This window comes from Kogia breviceps, chromosome 16 (genome assembly GCF_026419965.1).
Source record: "Kogia breviceps isolate mKogBre1 chromosome 16, mKogBre1 haplotype 1, whole genome shotgun sequence".
Taxonomy (NCBI): Eukaryota; Metazoa; Chordata; class Mammalia; order Artiodactyla; family Physeteridae; genus Kogia; species Kogia breviceps.
In genome coordinates this window covers 13,778,486-13,801,023 of record NC_081325.1, presented here as the reverse complement: position 1 = coordinate 13,801,023, position 22,538 = coordinate 13,778,486, and the positions used below count along the sequence as shown (strand labels likewise).

General features: G+C 41.5%; 1 protein-coding gene across 5 annotated transcripts in view; it reads left to right on the top strand.

Annotated features, from left to right (window-relative positions):
• The window catches only part of SMAD9 (SMAD family member 9), a 62,605-nt gene that overhangs the window by 23,311 nt on the left and 16,756 nt on the right, over positions 1 to 22,538 (top strand). For 2 of the 5 annotated variants that reach the window (XM_067016165.1, XM_059042160.2), the window contains exons 2-3: positions 12,746 to 13,381; positions 19,096 to 19,353. In XM_067016165.1, coding sequence (XP_066872266.1) covers positions 12,970 to 13,381; positions 19,096 to 19,353 — 670 coding nt within the window. In that variant the 5' untranslated portion in view covers positions 12,746 to 12,969. Of the gene's footprint in view, positions 1 to 12,745; positions 13,412 to 19,095; positions 19,354 to 22,538 lie in introns of all 5 variants that reach the window. The other 3 variants (XM_067016166.1, XM_067016167.1, XM_059042159.2) reach the window with 2 other exon arrangements.

Here is a 22,538-nt window from a genome sequence, read left to right as displayed (position 1 = left end):
TCTGAGTGAAAAATAGGGAGTTTTGAAAAAACATGTTTCTGTCCTTTGCATGGTGTGGCTGTCATGCACTGTTCTGCTGTGTCACCACAGCACAGTCCCCATATTTGGGCTGAACCGCATTTATTGAGAAACGGGTGGGCGGGGGAGACAGAGAGAGAAGGCGGATGTACGTGTTAGAGGCGAACTCATTTCTATTGTTCCTAAACACTCCTCAGGGTTAAAAAATGACATCCAGGGTGTCCTGGGGTGACTTTATAACGAGAAGGTGGACATATACCTCCTTACCTACAAAAACAATTTCAAAACATCTATTTAGAAAAAGGGAAATATCCCTTTTTGGAATTTGAGCTAAGCTATTCTACATGGATATCATCTGATATTTAGAATAATACAGTTTTCTGAAGGACACACTGGGAGCATTTTTAAAAAGTGGTTTATTGACTACATCAGTAAAATAATACCGTATTGCTTACAAAAAAGCTGGCAGGTTTGTAAAATTCTTAAAGTTTTAAGGATGTTTGGTGTTTTGATGGGCAAACAGTTTAGAAGATAAAGCGTCCCCAAAGCTAATTTGATTTGCTCTGCAGTTTGCTAACAATGGGGTTCTTTACTGCCTAACGAAAATGTTTAGATGATAAGACGGCCAGAATACGTTTTTAAAGTTAGAGTTGTATTTTAGAAGTAGCCATATAATGTGAACTCTCTTAATTCTACTAAGGAGTCTAGATTGTTTCTATTAGATATACCTTTAAAAACAAAATATGTAAAGTTTAACAGTTAACTAGAGGAACTGCAACATACACAACTTGGTAAATATTTATTGAATGAAAGGGTATTTATTCCTGAAAAAGCTGAATCAGATTTTTATAAATTGCAGCATACTTTTAAATTTATAATGAGTCATTTTGTAAGACAAATAATCTCTCCCAAATTTACATTTGTGGCAAAGCCAGATTTTCATACATCAGAATTGCTTCGAGTAAGGGCACCTTTAAGATGCCTTGTGTTGTATCTTTTTGAGGTTGCTAAGGTACAGAAAGTTTGGGTTTTTTTAAGGGCAACAGTTATTCAGTTTATAAACAATTCAGTAAAAATAGATTTCTGAGGATCTTCAATTTGTAATTGATAAATCATCCATGCTAAAATAGTTGGCCTTGATTCTATTTTCCTTGAGAATGTGGAATGTTTTATAAACACACTAAGACTTACAAATATAGGAGGGAGGAAAGAAAGAATTGCACTGTCTAATGTGATGATATACATTTGTGCATACATGAAATTTCAATCAAAACATTCTAATACAAACAGTAAAGTACATTAGAATTTGGTCTAAATTAAGAAAAGACTCTTAAGTAACACATAATCTACTTTGTTGCAATCCTATTTGGGTCCTACTGTGAGTTAAAGACCTATATATTTTTTTTGTTATCTTGTCTCTCTGCTGAGTTCTGGTGATATAATTCAAGTTTTAAGACAAGTAAGAGCTCCTGATGAATGGGTCGTCTCTTTGTAAGATGTTCACTACCTATTGTCTAACTGGGAATGCAAGACTTATCTTGGGAGTAAAAAAACATGGAGCCACATTTTAGAGTAAATAGCACACTACTGTTTGAATGGATACTGGAAATCCAGTCTTCTTGTCATTTCAACAAGAGCTGAACCAAGATCTGTAGGCATCTCAGAGAGAGTAATCATATGGTTCTGCTTCAAAATCTGTTGAGGAGAGGTGGGGGAAGAATCAATCTTTGTTAATAAAAAGTTTATACGGAAAGAAATTGAAGTATGAAGCAGAATCAATGCTTGGAAAAATAATGGGCAAAACATTTCCTAATTTTTGCAGTTCTTCTTCTCTTCTAGGTTTTTTATTGGGATTTTTCTGACTCTGGGGGTGTTTTTCAGTTGATACAGAATTCAAAAAGTACAGAAGTAACATGTCTTTCACCCTTCTCCCCAGCCACCATTTTCTTTCCAGAAGCATCTAATGTTGTCAGTTTCTTGTGCATCCTTTCAGAGTAATGAAAGTATTTATCTTCAGTCCCTGCCTCGAAACTATTACATTAAAGGTTCAAAAGGCAATCAAGTAAATCACTCCTTTCTGTAAGGAACATGAATCCTCTGTATTACCACTTCAGAATTTCCTCTGGCTTCCTAATTTCCAGGTTCTGGGTGGCATGATCATCACAAAAAAATATTTAGAAGTGTTATTTTTTCACACTTGAGGGCACTGCCTACTTTAGTAGGAATGTGACCAACTTATATTTTGAGAGTGTGTTGTGATATTTTTGTGATTCATATAGATAAGTACCCAAGTACTGTCTTGACTGCCCTCCTTCTTTATCCAGCTCTGATCACCTCCTTGTATCATAAAGGGGAAAGAGCCCACTGGTAGAGGACCCAGGTTTCAGTCTGAGCAGTGAGCAATATGCTTCTTTTCCGAGAGTAGGTTGACTTTTTCTGAAGCTCCTTGGCGTGGGACCCTACAACAGCTTTGTTGTCTGTCAGCTGTGCTGGCTAACTGGCCCCTGTAGGAGCTTGCCTTTTGTTTTGTATCTGTATTTCAGAACAGACTCCTGTTTTCCCACCCTCTCCCTACTTCCCACATTTTGCTTGCTCCTGAAGTCTCTCATCCCTCCTCCTCCCAGTCTTAACTCAAGCTTCAGTCAAGACATTAGACATTTTCAGAGGTAATGCTCCCATTCTTCCAGTGACCAGATGGACAAACGTACCTGAATCTGCCCTCATTCTCCCCTCTTCCCTTCTGTGGCCCCACTTCCTCTATCTTTTGCAACATGAATCTCTCCTTTTTTTACTGATTAATTTTCTCTCAATGTGTAAGATGGTCTCTAGAAGCCCCATCTTAAAAACACAAAACAACACTCCACTGATCCCACCTTCCTCAACAGCTACCACCCTGTTAGGTCTCCCACGGTCTCTCACCTGTACTGTAGTGTGTTCTAGTTGGTCTCCCTGCTTTCTTACCATCCTGCTTTTCTCCACATAAGCAGCCAGTGTGATCATTTAAAAATGCATCAGGTCATTTAACTTCTTTGTTTTTTAAACCCATTTAAAGGCTCCCCTTTGCACTTAAAATAAAATCCATTTTCCACACATTGCCTTCAAAGTCCATCATGAGCTGCCTCCAGCTCACCCCTCCCACCTCACATCCTTGCCCACTCCTCCTTGGCCACACGGGCTTTTCCTTCAGCTACCCAAACTCACCAAATTCTCCCCACCCTTATGCCACCCTCTTAGAACTTTTGCCTGGAATTTTCATTCCACAGCTTCTGGAGAAGTTGGCACTGTCGCCTCTCTGTTACCAAACCAGACTTCGGTCCACTCACCCAATGTGCAGCAAAGCCAATCTACTGACACTAGGTTATGGTGAAGGAAAGTACAGTGTTTCTTGCAGGGCCAAGCAAAGAGAATGGGTAGCTCATGCTCAAAAGACCCGAATTTCAGGGTCCCTTGGATTCTGTATGAATTTTAAAATGTAATTTTCTATTCTGCCAAAAAATTGGGATTTTGGGGGGTAATATTGACAACAATATTAAGTCTTTCAGTCCATGAACATGGGATGTGTTTCCATTTACTTATGTCTTTCATTTCGTTCAGCAGTGTTTTATAGTTTTCATTATGCAAGTCTTTCACCACTTTGGTTAATTCCTGAGTATTTTATTTGTTTTGATGCTATTGTAAATGGGATTGTTTTGTAATTTCTTTTTCAGATTGTTCATTGTTAGTGTATAGAAATGCAACTGACTTTTGCATGTTGACTTTGTATCCTTCTGCTTTGCTGAATTTGGTTATTAGTTCTAACAGATTTTGTGCATGTGGACTCATTAGGGTTTTCTACATATAAGATCATATCATCTGCAAACAGAGATAAATTTACTTCTTCCTTTCCAATTTGAATACCTTTGATTTCTCTTTCTTGTCTAATTGTTCTGGGTAGAGCTTCCAGTATTATGTTGAATAGAAGTGACAAAAGCAGGCATCCTTGCCTTGTTCCTTATTTTAGAGGAAAAGCTTTCAGTCTTTCACCATTGAGTATGATGTTTGCTGTGGGTTTTTTTTTTTTTTTTTTCAGTATGTGGGCTTCTCACTGTTGTGGCCTCTCCTGTTGAGGAGCGCAGGCTCAGCAGCCATGGCTCATGGGCCCAGCCACTCCACGGCATGTGGGATCTTCCCGGACCGGGGCACAAACCCTTGTCCCCTGCATCGGCAGGTGGACTCTCAATCACTGAGCCACCAGGGAAGCCCCTGTGGGTTTTTTAATATATGGTTTTTATTATGTTGAGATAGTGTCCTTCTATTTGTAGTTTGTTGGCATTTTCTCATGAATGGATGTTGAATGTTTTCAAATGCCTTTTGTGCATCAGTTGACATGACATGTGTTTTTTTCCCTTCCTTCTGTTAATATGGTATATTATATTGATTGATTTTTATATGTCTAACCATCCTTGCATTCCAGGAATAAATCCCACTTGGTCATGGTATATAATCCTTTTAATATGCTGCTGAATTCAGTTTGTTCCTATTTTGCTGAGGGTATTTGCATTGATGTTCATAGGGGACATTGGTATAGTTTTCTTTTCTTGTAGTGCCTTTGTTGGCATTGGTTTCAGGATAATTCTGGCCTCATGGAATGAGTTAGGAAATGTTCCCTCTTCTTCAATTTTTTGGGAAAGTTTGAGAGGATTGGTATTAGTTCTTTAAATGTTTGGTAGAATTAGCAAGGTCCCAGTGAATTAGAAGGTCCTGGACTCTTTGTCAGGAGATTTCTTTTGATTACTTGTTCAGTCTCCTTCTAGTGATAGATCTATTCAGATTTTCTGTTTCTTCTCCAGTTCATCTAGGTTATCTAATTTGTTGGAGTACAGTTGTTCATAGTACACTTTTATAACATATTTATTTCTGTAGAATCAGTGGTTTGGTTTCACTGATTTTTTTTTTCTATTGGTTTTCTCTTCTCTGTTTCATTTATCTCTGCTCTAATCTTTATTATTGTCTTCCCTCTGCTAGCTTGGGGTTTAGCTTGTTCTTCATTCTCTAGTTCCTTAAGTTGTCCTAGGCTTTAATGTCTGGCTTCCTAAAGGAGAAAAAGAGAAACTTAAAAGGGGGTGAGGTGGAGAAAAAGTATCAGCCCTTTAAAGCCCCTGGAAGTCACTTCAGCCGGAGGGGAAGGGGCTTGCACCAGTGGGAGGTGCAGGATCAACGGCTGCCCTCCAGTTAGTCTGCGTCTCTGTGATTGGATCAGCAGTCGGTGATCAGAGTACAGGTGCCTGATGTGTGGAGGACCCAGTCCTTTTTGCCTACCTTGGCTCCCTGCGGAAGCCATGCAGGCTGCTGCCAAGGGATATGGACTAGGTAACTGCTTCTTGTGCTAAGAACTGAAATTGGCCCAGATTAGCCACAATTTACCATCCAAGCCTTCCCCTGAAGTTGCCAGCCTTCAAATGACTCCAGAGTTCCAAAATAGTTACATTAGATTCTTCTAGTGTAATAATTGTCTAGGTGGGAAGACAGATTCCTGGTGCTTCATACTCTGCCCTCTTCTTAGAATTCTCTTCCTAATCTTTTTAAAAGACCCTTCCCCAGCACCCAATTTAGTTAGAATAGTCAGCTATTCTCTTCAGTCTCTGCAGCTTCTTCCCCTTCTCTCTCATACTTTCTCCTTTTCCTCTTCTAATTCAGTGGGTCTTTTCTTTCATTTTTTCTCTTTTTTAAAAATCTTTTGGTGGTCACAAGTTCTTTTAAGAATTTGAAGAAAAATACCTATGAATTATCTCCCTAGAAAAATATATGCACAATCACCCAAAATGAGCAGACAGTTCAGAGGTCCATAGGTGCTCTGAAATTCCACCAGGGGGCCCCTATTATAAGGACGCATGTCTGTCATCTTCCTTTGACACTGTGGGCAGGAAGTAGTCTACTCCTGCAACAAGACATTCACTAGGAGATTGGTGAATGCGAACTGCCCTCTCACAGATTTGTAGGACGTCTCTGATTACAGCTAGAAAAGCCTCTTTCCTGGCATATGAAATCATGATGCCATTTCCATGTTTATCCACCAACTGGCATGTTTATCCAATGACATTAAACTGGTATGTGTATGAGATAGTTACTTACACCTTACGATACAAGCTTGTGATTGCCACTCATTTGGAACATGTAGAGATGACAGGCTAGTTTAAGTGAGGACAGATTTGAATTAATCAAATATACGTCTGTGTATTTGTGTGTGTGTCTCTGCGTGCTATGTGTTTTATTTATTTATTTATTTATTTATTTATTTATTTATTTTTGGCTGTGTTGGGTGTTCATTGCTGCACATGGGCTTTCTCTAGTTGTGGTGAGCAGGGGCTACTCTTCATTGGGATTCCGGCTTCTCATTGTGGTGGCTTCTCTTGTTGCAGAGCACGGACTCTAGGTGCACGGGCTTCAGTAGTTGTGGCACACAGCTCGGTAGTTGTGGCACACGGGCTTTGTTGCTCCACGGCATGTGGGATCTTCCTGGACCAGGGCTCGAACCCGTTTTCCCCTTCATTAGCAGGTGGATTCTTAACCACTGCGCCACCAGGGAAGACCCTGTGTGTGTGTGTTTAGCCTCGTTTCTCTTCAGGTGTGTACAGTAATAAGACATGATATACATGTGCCAACAGTGATAATAATAGCCAGCTATTTTCTAGATAGCATTCTTTTGGGTCTCTTTTTACACTTTAAAAGCCATATCAATTACTGGTGTACAAGAAGTGCTGTAGAAGTAGTCAAGGAAACAGTCTCTTCTTTTAAGGAGGTTAAATGTTCTTTTGGCGAGGATTCCCTGGCAGTCCAGTGGTTGGGTTCAATCCCTGGTCGGGAAACTATTATCCTGCAGACCACGCAGCGCAGCCAAAAAAAAAAAAAAAGTTCTTTTGGCAAATGTGTTCAAATTCTAAATTTCCATAGTAAACTTTTATGGAGGGGATACTGAGAGAAACTTAATGCTGGCCGTGGATTAGAGGGTCAAAATTGATAAGGCTGAAAATTTTAAAAACAAAACAAATAATGAAATAACAGTGTTCTGTCATGACTGTTTCTGGAGTGGCCCTCGCAACCCATGGATACCCCGGGCTGACTGGGGTACACTGCCTGGTAGGTGATGTAGATTTTTCTTGGCCACATTGACCAAGAAGCAGTGCCCATGAGGGGTTGTTCAGTGGTTCCATATGCTCCTGAGCAGAAAGCCAATGTATGCATCTTAAACAGTATTTTTTGAATTATGTTTTCTTCAGGATTGAATTCACCAGTTGAATCTTCCAGTGAGGCCAAGTAAGTGGAAATAAGATTGAGTAACTGCTAACAGGAGTTGGATTTAAACGGACTACTTAAAAAATAAAAGGCTCATATCTCCCAAACTTTTATCCAGCCTGGCAAATTGGATTTTAGTGTGGAAAGATGCACAGTTAGATCATGGAGTGTGCATGTGGCCAGTGCTGCTTTCTTTTCAGTCGTCCTGTTTATTTAAAAAACTTGAAAATGAGGAGTTGTTTTGCTCACTCAGTTAGGGTTTATTGTAAAACTCAGGTGGCAGAGAAAGAGAGTACAGTATTGGTTGTGCGCTGTGAGGGTGTGAAGTGGGCCGCGAGCGAGCCGGAGAAGGCGTGGTCGTGGCGCTGTGTTTCTTCTGCCCGAAGCGGGAGCGCTAACGGTCCACGGATGGCGTTTGTGGATGTCTGGCCGCATCAAGGCCTTAATGAAGGCGCTGAAAATGGTGGCAGACAGAGTCACGCCAAGTGTGCATTTTCACTCTTATTCCCCAGGGGTGATAAAAATAACGCTAGAAAGAAACAAAAAGGTGGAGAGAAAAGTGGGCCCTGTGCTGTGTGGGTAGATGACATTTGTCATAAAAAGGGCCACTTTGATAGCCTCGGAAAGAAGAAGTTGTTTTGCCTGGCTCCATGCGGTGTAGCTTCATGGGTGAAGGTGTTAACTTTCGGTCTCCCCACGGGTAGCAACGTAGCACCAACAGCTGAGGGAATACAGCTCTTTTCCTTTTCCATTTTTGTGTTCCCCTAAAATAGAGGTCGAACAAATATTTTAAAGGTGCAAAATGCTATCAGAAAACACTATTTGAAATGAACATTACAGGAATATCTTGGCATAATGGCCACAAAACACTTTATCGCTTGGCAGGAAAGAGGTATAGAGGAAAGTAGCACATCAGCATTGAGGAGTGCTTGTTTTGCCCAGTAAACGCAAGTGCAGTGTACAAACAAGTGTATCCTGAATGTGTTATCTGCATTCATTTAGCACAAATAAATCATTTGGTTTCACTTCGAAGTGGAAAAAAAACCCCATGTGTGGGATGACACATGGTTGTTGTGTTAATCCCATGTGACACGACAGACACGGAGTCATGGACCCATCGCCCGGACAGACCCTCCCAGTGAGACCGAGCCCCTTCTTGATCCGCAGAGGAGGAAATGAGGGGCCCCGGAGAGAGCACAGGACTCGCCCGAGATCACACAGTTGATCCATGACAGCAATATGCAATTTTCTTACAAAAGTGAGAATTTAACCACAAAAAACTTTAGAAAATTACCCTTATCTGCCAAGTGAGTTTGTCTTTTAACTGTGACTTCCATCCTTCTAAGTGCAGCTCAATGATCATCTTTGGAACCCTTCCAGAACCCCCCAGGTTGGACCAAGGACTCTTCCTGCTATACCACCTCCTGCCTCTCTCTTCCGTAGCTCTTGTTATATTCTGTAGAAATCATCTGGTCATGTTTTTGTGTATGAATCCTCCGTGTACATTCATCTTTATAGTTTATTTTGTTTCTTTCTTCTTTGTGCTTTATAGGAATGGAGTAATGACCAGCATGAGTAACACCACCCCCCTTCCTACTTTTGTGAGTTTTACAGTGACGCCCCGGGGGGGTGCTCTGTGCTGATTATTACGGTGAGCCTGGCCAGTGGTGTTTTCAGGACGTCATGCTAGGTTAGAGCCCATAGTCTGTGGGAGCCTAAATTATCTGAGGATGGAAAGCTGTTCCGAACCAGGTGGACACGACAGAACAAACTTGGGCGAGGTGGGGGCCCTACACTGTCGCTGTCAGTGTGACGACCGGCTGGTGATAAACAGGGACACTTTGTTCTACTAGTGGCTAAAACATTACAGGAATGTTCGATACTATGTATAAAATAGACAACTGATGGGAACATACCATATAGCACAGGAAACCCTACCTAATGCACTGTGGTGACCTAAATAGGAGGGAAGTCCAAAAGGGAGGGGATATCTGTATCTGTGTGGCTGATTCATTTTGTTGTGCAGTGGAGGCTAACACAACATTGTAAAGCAACCAAGCGCCAATAGAAATTAATAATAATAAACATTATAGTAATGAGAATGGGAGGATAACCTTTGTGAACCTTAAACCACACCCCTGGACAAATAAGAACTATTAACATTGACAAGAACCGGAAGCCTTAGTGTCAGTGAGATTCCAAGTTTGATTCTTTTTTTTTTTTTACATTTAGTTTTTCTATTAAAAAATATATCAAACAAGTGTAGAGAATCATATTTTGAACATCTGTGGACCCAATCAGCTTTTCTAAACCTTAACTTTTTTTTACAGGACCTAAATATATGCATTTGTAATTTACTTTGTGTTTTTATTAAAATTTTTTATTAAAGTATAGTTGATTTACAATATTGTGTTAGTTTCAGGTATACAGAAGAGTGATTCACTTATACATATATGTCTATATGCACACTATATATATTATTTTATATGTACTATGTATATTTTCCAGATTCTTTTCCAGTATAGGTTTTAACAAGATATTAAATTTAATTCCTTAAGACTGTAACTTTTTGATATTTTGTATTCTTTTCCTTCCCTCTCCGGTGGTCACTATTACAAATTTGACTTATCACTCTGAGATTCTAAATATGAGTCTCTGGGGCCTCTCCCAATGCAAGGGCTCTGTGTAATGGGACAGGAGCTGTGTCTTGTAGCAGTAAAATCATAGTTTGGGAGCCATGGTGAGGCTCATAAAGATTTGAAATGTGGCAGAGAGATGAAACTGCAGAGCCAGGGTTCCCAGATCCTAGATTCTTGACTAGTTAAGATTTCCCCAGGGGACGAGGAGGGACAGTGGCCCCTGAAAGTCACTCATCAGGGTGAACCTCAAACAGACATAGTTTGAGGAAATGTATGGTTTAGGGGTAATGCTTTTCAAACATTTTTTGACTATAACCCACAACAACAAACAAACTTTGCTTGGTGACACTTGACACATGCACGTGTACACACACACACACACACACACACACACACACACACAGAACACCTACCTCTGAATGAAACATTTAAATGGAATAATGCCTTTTCTTTCTTTGTTAGCTGCCCTGCAACATGGTCTACTTTGTTGTTTTTACAAAAGCTATGTGTTCCAGTAAGTTGATTTCCCAGGCCATTAATACATAGGAACCCACAGTTAAAATGACAACAGCAGCAGCAAACCCTGGTTTAGAGAACTGTGATTTGTTTCATGGAGCAAAAGTTTTTTTAAAGGGTATATTTAGTTTAACTCTGCTGAACATCTTTATAAATAGCTGTTTTCTACTGCTGACCTGAGCTTAAAGATTTATGCCACAATTTACTAATAACAAATCCTATGTAAAACTAAGCAGAATTCAAAGCTCTTTGGGGGTTCAGATTATTCTGTGTCGTGTTACTTCTCTTTAGAGCTCCTGACCCTCTTGAACCATTGCTTTAATGCAGCCTGTCTCGATTAAGTAAACAGAGCTCGAACACAGTGTCTTAACTATATTTTATAAATTCATGATTGTTAAGCCACAAAATCAACCTTTCCAAATAAAATAGTGTAAGTCAAACTGCCAAGAGAAAAAGAACAGCTATTGAGCCCTTAACGTCTCCTTTTCACCCTAGTTTACCTTTCTCCTTACAGTGCTAACTAAAGTCTATACAAGGAATAAAGCGATGTATGTGTTGCTTTGTATTTATTGCATGTCACCAATTTTTGTGTAACCACCATCCTCTTCACAGAGCTTCCTGATGGTTATCACAAGAGCAGGCATTGTGATAGCACCTTTGTTCAAGATGTGCATGTAATTGTACTCAGAAAGGTGCAGCTTTCCCCCCAGGGAAGCAAAGGAGAAAATTATGTTTAATTCATATTAAATGAGTTATTGTTGGAGATTATGAGCTAGATTGATTCCAAGATGCTAAAATGAGTCAGCTTTCTCCAAAATGTTACCAGCAGCTACTTTAAACATTAACAAGGGAGCTGGTTTCTAAAATCTGGAAGAAGGAGAGATTTTTGTTTAAGCCAGCTATTTCACAGAAGAGGAAATGCAGTTCTACCTCAGGAAATTTAAATGGGACTGTTGAATAGCTGGGAAAGAATGTCTCCTTTGGATGAGAGGGCAAAGAAGAATTCAGCTGATTTTCAGGGAGAATAACAAATGTGACAGCAGTACTTTTTTGTGTATGTGTTTATGTATGTGACTATGCATAACTTCTAGAACTTTCTGGTCTTATGACCCCTTTCCATTTTTTTTTAAAAAAGATTTATTTATTTAGGCTGTGCTGGGTCTTTGTTGTGGCATGAGGGATCTTAGTTGTGGCATGCATGTGAGATCTAGTTCCCCTACCAGGGATCAGACCTGGGCCCCTGCATTGGGAGTGCAGAGTCTTACCCACTGGACCATAATGGAAGTCCCATAACCCTTTCTACTTTTAAGAATTATTGAGAACTCCAAAGAACCTTTGCTGATGTGGCTCATATCTTTTTTTTTTTTTACCATTTTAATAATTAAAACTGAGAAGCTTATAACATTTACTGACTCATTAAAGACAACAATAAACTCATTATATAGTAGCATAAACTTTTTTTGAAAAAAACTAGATTTTACCCCCCAATAGTGAAAAGAGTGCTATTGTTTTATATTTCTGCACATCTGTTTAATGCCTGGTTTACTATATGACACTTGGATTCTCACATCTGCTCGTGAATACAATCTGTTGTGATCTGTTGTTTGGGTCGAAGTACATGGGGAAAATCTAGCGCATACAGATGTGTAATTGGATAAGAGAGGGCCTCACAGCCCACTGAAAGGGACTCTGGGACTCCCAGGGGTCCTTGGATCACATTTTGAGAACCACTATCCTATAAAGTAGTTTGGAAGAATATATGAGTGGTGAGATGATTAGGGGTCCTAATTTTTTTCTTTTTCATTTGTATATATTTTGTACAGTGAAGATGGATCACTTGTGCAAACTATAAATTATAAAGGAAGAGGCATGAGCATGTTGAGAAAAAACCCTAGAAACCCAAGCAGAGACATTTATACTTGGGAAACCACGGAGCCACTATAATTTCTCAAGTAGGAAAATGGCATGTTAAAAATGGTATTTGGTAGTACATGGATTAGAATTGGAAGAGAGGAGCTCCTTCAGAGGTGTTGCAGCGATCAAGGGGGGTGGGGGTGGTGAGGTGGGGCAGGGCTCAGATATGCAGAAATGGAGAGAAAGCTTCAAAATCTGAAAGATGTTTCGAAGGCAGAATTACCAAGATTTGGATATAGGGAATAAAGGAGAGGGAAGAGTCAAAGGTGACAGAGTTTTCAAGTCTAGAACATTTGAAGAATATTTTCCCTCTTACATCCAACCTTTAACCTTTTCTGAAAATTATCCTGATTAAGTTCACTGAAGTCTTATTTTGTGTTTTTCAGAGTTGGCCAGCCCATCCCAGGGCTTAGGAGAAAGTCAACCCACTTTCCAGCCTGCATTGGTCACAGTTATTTCCAGAAGAAAGGGAAGACCTATGACGTCCCTGGAGAGTTGGTACCTATGACATCCCGGGAGGCGTCCTTGCTCACTTCACTCGGGCCCTGCAGGCAGTGAAGGGCCTTGGGTCCAGCTCCTGTTTGCACTGGACGCCTGTGGTCCCTCTCTTATGCACTCCAGCACCCCCATCAGCTCCCTCTTCTCCTTCACCAGCCCAGCAGTGAAGAGACTGCTCGGCTGGAAGCAAGGAGATGAAGAGGAAAAGTGGGCGGAGAAGGCAGTGGACTCGTTAGTGAAGAAGTTAAAGAAGAAGAAAGGAGCTATGGATGAGCTGGAGAGGGCTCTCAGCTGCCCAGGGCAACCCAGCAAGTGTGTGACGATTCCCCGCTCCCTGGACGGGCGGCTGCAGGTGTCCCACCGCAAGGGTTTGCCCCACGTCATTTACTGCCGAGTGTGGCGTTGGCCCGATCTCCAGTCTCACCATGAGTTGAAGCCACTGGAGTGTTGTGAGTTCCCATTTGGCTCCAAGCAGAAAGAGGTGTGCATTAACCCCTACCACTACCGCCGTGTGGAGACGCCAGGTGGGTTTCCTTCATGGTTCATTGTGAAAGGTAAGAGGGTGTGTCCCAGTTGGTCGATAACAGGGGGCACTGGCAGGAGAAGGACCCCCCCTTACCTGAAGAGGGGGAGAGAAGAGAGGGAGGTTCGATTTGGAGGAACTGATCCAAATTTTGTAGTCAGAACAATCTAGACAGAAGATATTTTCATTTCAGTATACGTGTAAGCTTTGTGTGATTTTGAAAAATGCAGTTTTATTTTGATCCATTTTGGAGTCACCATCCAGTTCTTGAAAGCTCTTAATATGGCTCAGCATGATCAACTGTAAAAAAATAAACATCCTCCTCCCCATCCCCCTTTCCTTCACTCAACTGTGCTGAGCTAAACGGGCTGCACGTTCCCCAAGCTCAAGTAAGTGGAGATATCTCCTACCTGGGTCTGAAAACAGCCAGTGAAAGAGTTGCTAGAAATCCTTCCAAGACTGAAAATAGTGGCAGTTAGGGGAGATTGGTGGCTGTTCTTAAATATGGCTTTAAATATAGGAAGGTGTTGTACCTAAAACTCTTCACACATACGTGTGTGTGTACCTATATTTCACACACACACACACACACACGCACACGCACACGCACACGCACACACAGCCTTTTGGAGAAGTCTGGTGTTCATCTTCATTCCTTCACACTGGCTGTAACAATTTGACTACATTTCTCTTTGGATGGAGTGTTCCTATGGCTTGATGGATGCAGTTTTTGTGGGAGCTTCCTCTCCCTGATTGGCCGTCTGCCCCATTCCAGGAGACCACAGGGCTGGCACATGCGCTCTGGGAACTGGCCCATGTCCTTTACGAGGCAGTTCTAGGTAGGAAGGCAGGTAGTGGGGGGAGTCCAGCCTGCCTTCTGGCCCCCTCCCAGGTTCAGTTAACCTTGCAGCCATCCTGGCTAAGTCATGCCCAGCCTATAGCAGTCTTAGTGAGGTGACCTTTCAGGCTCCCACATCCCACTATCATGCTGTTAAACTCTTGTCAAGGAAGTCACCTGCCTGAGCATGGATGCTTCTACGGTCACATCACCCCGGATACAGGGTGAGACTGTGATGAGAAAGCCCCACATTCCTGGTGTATCTGATGTGCTTTCCCCTAGATCATGTCGGTCTTTGCTTTCTCCTCTTCTTTCCTGCTTCTCTCTGAGCTTTCTTTGCCTACTTTAAAAATATGTCGTCAATGAGTTTATGACAGAAAGGACTTGATTTCTCTTTTGTTTCTAAGGTTTGAATTATATTAAGCATTCAGAATACATCGCATGAAAAATATTTATCAAGAAATCATTTTTCTCTTCCTGAGTAAGGTAGTTATAACATGTATCTTGTAAGAAGTATCTTGTAAACTGTATCTGGCTTTCCTTTTGAACACTTGAAACCCTAATTTTAAAGGATTATTTCATGTTTTCATTTTTCATATTATGTGAGGTTCTTTCAGGAATGATAGTGCGAATGTTTTTACATATGGCAGGTAGATTTCATATCATCGTATTTTAGGTCTGAGTTTCCAAAATGAAAGATGGGCAAAGATTGTATTGATTTTAAGGTAATGTTTAAGCTATACCTTTTTTTTTTATTCGTAACTTTGATCTTTTAATAGAAAAAGGCAGATTTTACATCTAGCTTTCCGGCCATGCTTAAAGTCAGTATTTTTAGAACAATGAAGATGCGAATGTGCACCAAGTTTTCTGGGTCCCTAATTATCATAAAGCTGAAGTTTTGCCTTTGAAATCTCTCATCTTTTGACCACCCGTTTTAGGAAACTTGAAGGCTGAATTCTGATTTTCTTTACACTCACACAACCACTTAAGTAATCAGTTTTAGTGCTTTTCACACTATCTGTAGTGAAGGACCAGTTTTTTAAAAAATTTCCTATCCCTCAAATATCAGTATTTTTACAATACAAATGAATTACTAGGCAGATGAAACTTTTAAAAGACTTACAAAATACAAGCTCAATATTTTTTACTATTCATTTCAACAGATATAAAATTACTCTGTCAAGTGGCTATTAAATTTTCTAAACACCAACTCTCAGTTTCAGTACTTGCGTTCCCACGGACCGGTACCCAGCATCTGGTAAAGTCTCACCAGTCCTCAGACCTCACTTTGTGTGGCTTGCGTCTGGTAGAAGCTGTGCAAAAATGTTTTCAGGGCTCATAATGATTTTTCTTCATGCAACCGGAGGTTATTTCAGGAGTATAATTTCTCCTCTGTGTAAAAGGCCCACACTCTATCAGAACCACATGACTTTTGAAAAAGATACAAAAGCTTTTCTCAGCTTTGCTCTGCAGTTCCTTATACACAGTAATTCCTTCCATTATCTGCCCCCAGGGTAATGCTTAGATAGTGTGGTATTTAAAAGGTGGCATCACGTTGAGACCAGTGTCTGTAAGCTCACTAGGTCATATTTGCAAGCAGCAGTTGTGATGCAGAAATAGAATTGAGTAATTAGAAATAGCTATTACTATAGATTGATTGTCTGTGTCCCCCCCAAATTCATATTCATGTTGAGAACCTCATGCCCAAGATGATACTATTAAGAGGTGGGGCCTTTAGATGACTAGGTCATGAGGCTAGACCCCCATGAGTGGGATTAGTGTCCTTATAAAAGAGGCCCCAGAGAGACCCCATTCCCTTCCTACCGTGTGAGGACACAGTGAGAAGAAGCCAGCCTGCAACCCAGAAGAGGGCTCTCCCCAAACCTGACCAGGCTATACCCCTATCTTGGGCTGCCCAGCCTCTGGAACTGTGAGAAATAAATTTCTGTTGTTTATAAGCTTCCCAGTCTATGGTATACTGCTATAGCAACCCTAAGGGGCTAAGACAGCTGTATTTTGAGTGAAAGTATTTACAAATATGATCAGTGCAAACCTAAGGTAAACTGAGCTTGTCAGGCTGAATTGCAACCAGGATGATACCATCAGTTTTCCTTACAAATCTTCACTGCCTTTGGTTTTACCCAGATGATAGAAATACATTATCAAGATATTTGCCTCAATAAAGAAAAATGCATCCTTTCTTTTCTTTTGGTGCCTCAGATCTGCAGGCCACGGTGGAGTGAAAGTCTCTGCATTCAGATATGAGGGAGTCTGTTTATCAATGTTAAGAATACACTGTAGATATCTTACATTAGAACTTAAGTCACAGAGAGTATCGGAATTCTTCATCCAAATAAGAAAAATGAGTGTTTATTTGATCTTTGTTAACACTGTGATCAAGAAGCATCACTGGAAAAGAAGTCATATGTCATTTACTATGTCAGCCCCTCACTTTCAGAGTATTCATGAGGCAAGGCATCTTTGTATGCCTGCATATTCATGGATTACAAAAGCAAATTGAATGGCTTATCATCCAGGTCATTTTTGCACGGTGATGTTGAGCATTTGTTCTATCATGTCATAAGGCATATACAAATACTGGCTTTTGAAGGAGGAAGAAATAATTGTTTCTCTGCCACCCTCATCTCTGTAGTGGTTCAGCTTAAAACTTTTCATCTACCTGTTGGAGTTTATATTCTACCTGTAGAACTGAAAATTAGTGCTTGTTAAGAAGCAATAAATAGTGGGTAAATGGTGGACTTCGTGATGGATGTTACTGTTATTCTATTGTAATTGTTGTCTGTTTACGCCCAAACATTTAGTTTCTATGAAAGTTTTTATTGATACTTGCATGTGATAGCAAATCCATAGTGTGATTTGAAACAAGTGCTACCTCAGCCATTTCCAGAAGCAACCTCTTTTAATCATTCTTGCTTGGTTCTTTTGCTAGTTCTCTCCATTATTACTTAAAAAAATGAAGATAACTCTAGATAATATGCTTATACATCTGTTTCCAAATTTATCACTTTTCGCTGATTTCATTGACTCTAACATAAAAGGTGAAGATTTAGCTAATTTATATTACCTTTTTCCTTTCTTCTTCTCAATCTATATTTGGTTTCTATTATATTATTATATAAGTTAATATAATATTAATTATATTATTCTTTTGGCTATTCTATTAGTTTCCATTGTGGGATTTGGGGGTAAGAATTATTCCCCTTAGAAGAGCATTGGTCCATTGCCTTGTCTACTGTCCAGCATCAGTGATGGGAAGTAATAAATCAGTTTCTCATGTCCTTGTAGGTGACTTTGAGGTGATCTTCTGGGAGCTTTTAGAATATTCAGTTTGTCCTTAGATGTTTGAAATTCAAGGTGGTATGACCAGGTCTGGATCTTTTTTTTTTTTTGCGGTACGCAGACCTCTCACTGTTGTGGCCTCTCCCGTTGTGGAGCACAGGCTCCGGACTCGCAGGCTCAGCGGCCATGGCTCACGGGCCCAGCCGCTCCGCGGCATGTGGGATCTTCCCGGACCGGGGCACGAACCCGCGTCCCCTGCATTGGCAGGCGGACTCTCAACCACTCTGCCACCAGGGAAGCCCTGGATCTTTTTTCATTAATTAGGCTGTATACTCTGTGGCTCTTTTCAATCTGATGACATAGATCCTTCTTTAGCTCCGAGACATTTTTGCCTATTATTTCTTTGATCACTTCGTCCCTCTGTTTTTCCTGCTTCTCTTTCTGGAACTTATGTTGGTGCCAGGTCACCCCTTAACAATACTTCATGGAATAGCTTCTTTCTGCCAAGCCTTGGGACACTTTAGAAGTCAGTAGGAGCTAGGAATGCCTGGACAATGCTTGCCCTTGAGAATTGCATCTGTTTCTGTTTTTGTATAGAATCAGGAGCAAATTGTTCTTTTTAAAGTCTGGAAACCCAGAAGGAAACATACTAAAATGAACAGACTTTATTTATAAGTTCTCTATTACTGTTTATCTTCTACTTATTCACTTTTGTTACTACTCACTGTTTATCTTTTACTTTATAACTTTTAGTTACCTTTAAGTCTTTCTGCTAAAGGCAAGTAGAATGTTTTTACTTAACCAGCCTTACGGAGCCTAAAAATTTAGGCTGGTCGTCAAAGTAATTCACCGTGGTTTCTGAAATAAAAATATCCTGGGCATGACTTGGGGTTTCATTCTGAGCAATAGAAACCGATTTTGCATTAAAAAACAAACAAACAAAAAAAACCCACTTTAGGGCTTCCCTGGTGGCGCAGTGGTTGAGAGTCCGCATGCCGATGCAGGGGACGCGGGTTCGTGCCCCGGTCCGGGAAGATCCCACATGCCGCGGAGCGGCTGGGCCCGTGAGCCATGGCCGCTGAGCCTGCGCGTCCGGAGCCTGTGCTCCGCAACGGGAGAGGCCACAACAGTGAGAGGCCCAAGTAATGCAAAAAAAAAACCACAAAAAAACCCAAAAAACCCCCACCACTTTATTGGCAGAATCAAAGGAAGCAGTGAACAGTGAGGTCTCCAGAAGGCCAGGTGATAGGGCAGCTCTGGTCATTTCTGTGATGGCAATGAGTAGGCAAGTTTTAGAGCGCTGACATCAGAACGATTCTCTGCTAAACTTTTCGTTAATTGGCTGAGAGGAGAGAAACCATTGCTTCAGCTTGATTCCCAGGCCCTCTTTTGAGGAGGAGATGGGACCTTCGTGGACAGTGTCACGATGAGCACACAGAATGGTAGACAGGTGGTTCCCAAAGGAAAAACAGGAGTTTATCACCCAAAAACGGACAGACGAAAAGCAGCCCGCGTCCACTCTCCTTTGGGGCGGATGAGCCGAGGTTCTAACGCACCGGTTCCTTCCTCCCTCCCAGTTCTGCCTCCCGTGCTCGTGCCCAGACACAGCGAGTACAACCCGCAGCTGAGCCTCCTGGCCAAGTTCCGCAGCGCGTCCCTGCACAGCGAGCCGCTCATGCCGCACAACGCCACCTACCCCGACTCCTTCCAGCAGGCTCCGTGCCCGGCCTTCCCTCCGTCGCCCGGGCCCCCGTTCCCGCAGTCCCCGTGCACAGCCGGCTACCCTCACTCCCCGGGAAGCCCCTCGGAGCCGGAGAGCCCCTTCCAGCCCTCAGGTCAGTGAAAGCCGCGGTCTCCCGGGATACGAGTACCCTACACGGTTGTGTAGGCGGGGCCATCGTAAAAGCCAGTGCTGCCACCTGCAGTTCACACAGCAGTTTCCTGCGGGTCGTTGGACTCTGCCCACCCTCTAACCTGATCAGGACTCCACCCATTTTGGAACGGTTATCAACTTCTTTCTTTTTTAAGAAAAATTTTATTGGGGTATAATTGACTTACAGTGTTGTGTTGTGTTTACAGTTTCAGGTGTACAGCAAAGTGAATCAGTTATACATGTACATATATCCACCCTTTTTTAAGATTCGTTTCCCATATAGGCCATTACAGAGTATGGAGTAGCATTCCCTGTGCTATACAGGAGGTCCCTATTAGTTACCTATTTTATATATAGTAGTGTGTATATGTCAATCCCAGTCTTCCTATTTATCCCTGTACAATCCAGTGGCATTAAGTACATTCACACTGTTGTGCAACCATCACCATGATCTATTTCCAAAATTTATTCATCACCCCAAACAGAAACTCAGTGCCTGTTAAGCAGTAGGTCCCCATTACCTCTTCCTCTAGCCCCTGGTAAGCTTTTATCTACTTTCTGCCTCTATGGATTTGCCTATTCTAGGTACCTTATATAAATGGAACCGTACAATATTTGTGGGATTTGTTGTGTCTGACTTATTTCACTTAGCACGGTGTTTTTCAGAGTCCATCCACATTGTAGCAGAATCAGTTACTCCATTTTTGTAACTGAACAATAGTCCATTGTATGGATATACCACATTAAAAAAAATTCATTCATTGGTTGATGGATATTTGGGTTGTTTCTACCTTTGGCTCTTGTGAGTAATGTTGCTATGAACACTGATGTTCAAGTATTTGTTCGAGTCCCTGCTTTTACTTCCTTTGGGTACATACCTAGGAATGGAACTGATGGGTCACATGAACTCTACGATCAGCCCCTTAATTTTGTAGATAGATTGACTCAAGGACCTACAAAAGGGTCCCCTTTATAACTTTTGCACCGGGGTCATAGTTCACTTTCTCTTAGGGAAATGCCTTATCACTGGCACTGCGGTGTGGTCCATGGACCACGTGCATTAGAATCATCAGCAATGCCTGTTAAAACCTGCATGGCGGCCTTCCCTGGTGGCGCAGTGGTTGAGAATCTGCCTGCCAATGCAGGGGACACGGGTTCGAGCCCTGGTCTGGGCAGATTCCACATGCCGCGGAGCAACTGGGCCCGTGAGCCACAATTACTGAGCCTGCGCGTCTGGAGCCTGTGCTCCGCAACAAGAGAGGCCGCGATAGTGGGAGGCCCGTGCACCGTGATGAAGAGTGGCCCCTGTTTGCCACAACTAGAGAAAGCCCTCGCACAGAAACGAAGACCCAACACAGCCAAAAATAAATATTTAAAAAATAAATTCATAAACTTAGTGTCAGAGAGAATATTTAAAAAAAAAAAAACCAAAAACTTACACTTGCTACTCTTTAAAAAAAAAAAAAAACCTACATGGCTGCATCCAGCCACTAATCTATTGACTCACAATTTTGGGGGGGTGGGCCCAGGAATCTGCATTTTAACAGGTTCCACTGGCGATTTTTATGCCCACTTAAGTGTGAGAACTACTTGGAGGGATGATTCAGTTCAACAAAAGCAGTGGAGTTAATGCCATTGAACTCCACTGCTAACATAACAAGACCATTCGGAACCGATGTTAGGAATGTGGACAGAAGGAATCATTTGTTCTGAGGTCCTCGATACAGACTTTCCTCTCTGCCTCAGGAGTTTTGATTGTTTTGAATTAATTTCTGATCACATGTTATCTACTGAATGCGTACCATTTGCCTAATTATGATCGTCTGATCACAAAACTGATATTTGGGGAGAAGAGCCCTTCTCAGCATGCCTTGGGCACAAGCTTATAATCAGGTTTCAGCCATTCTGTGCTTTGGGGGCCATATTTTGAACAGTGTTGAGTCAGAGTTTCCTTTTGGCCATTGTACAATCCATGGCACCAGAGGAACTGAAAATTAAATTCGCTTCAAAGAAGGTTTAGCGTTCTCTGTTTTGAAAGCCAGATAACAGACTATAGAGAAAAGCTAGGAGAATAGCTCCTAGATTTGAAGATCTCATCGTGAAGTCATTTGAACCCAATAATAACTCATAAGTCAGAGGGACAGCGAATCAACCCTCTAGTGAGGGGCTCAGGACAACCAGTTTCTCCTGGAGGACTGTCCCAGTGTCACCGTAGAATGGCCCCCTTACATTACTGGTCTCTCTGGAGCAGTGACACTGTCCACCAGAGCCAGGAGTTGAGTGGCAGAAAGGGTTGCCTCAAGCTGTCCTTGTGTAGTCTGTCAGTTTGATGTTCCTATGTTTTACTGCTTTCTTTTGGTTGACACACCACCCCCGCCTTATCATGCCACCAAAGCCCCAGGGACCCAGAATGCCTGACCTGTAGATGCCACAGCTGAGAGTCACTTAGTACTGTCAGTGCCTAACGGAAGTCACTTGGCAGATGAACAGCCAAATGTAGCTGTTTTCCAAGAGTACTTCCTATTACCACCTCCCTTCTGGAAAACAAAGAAAAAAGCAAAAGGAAACAAAACGTGCTGGCCTGCTGTTTCATAAGTGTTTTCAGGGGAAGATAGTGTGGTTTCGCATTTTGACTTTGGCCTTCCTCAGTCCCATAGAGTGAATGTTTTGTGTGTTATCCTGGTTAGTAGAACAAGTAAATTTTAAATTTTAACCGAACATTTAAGAGTCTGTAGTTCTGGATGTTTTAGTATGGAATTAGGTATTTAAGAAGTTAGTAATTTTGTCCCATTAGTGTTTCTTTACTATAGTAGGTTTATAGTCATGTCTTTCATTTGGCTTAGAGGAGCGCTCTTCAAAATATGTATATAGTTTTTACATAATTTTATTTGTGTCCTGTAATAGGCTAGATAAATATTGCTCAACTTTAATATTCATACAGACCACGTGGTGATCTTGTATAAATGCAGATTTTGATTCCCTAGATCTGGGGTGCTTTCCAAGAATCTGCATTCCTAACAAGCTCCCAGGTGATGCAGTGGCTGCAGTTCCAGGAACCACACTGAGCAGGGAGGGTCAAAGGGCTTTACTCTCTAAAGTATCTCAGAGGGAATTCTTTCATAAGTGAAGCTCCATTTGGAAATCAAA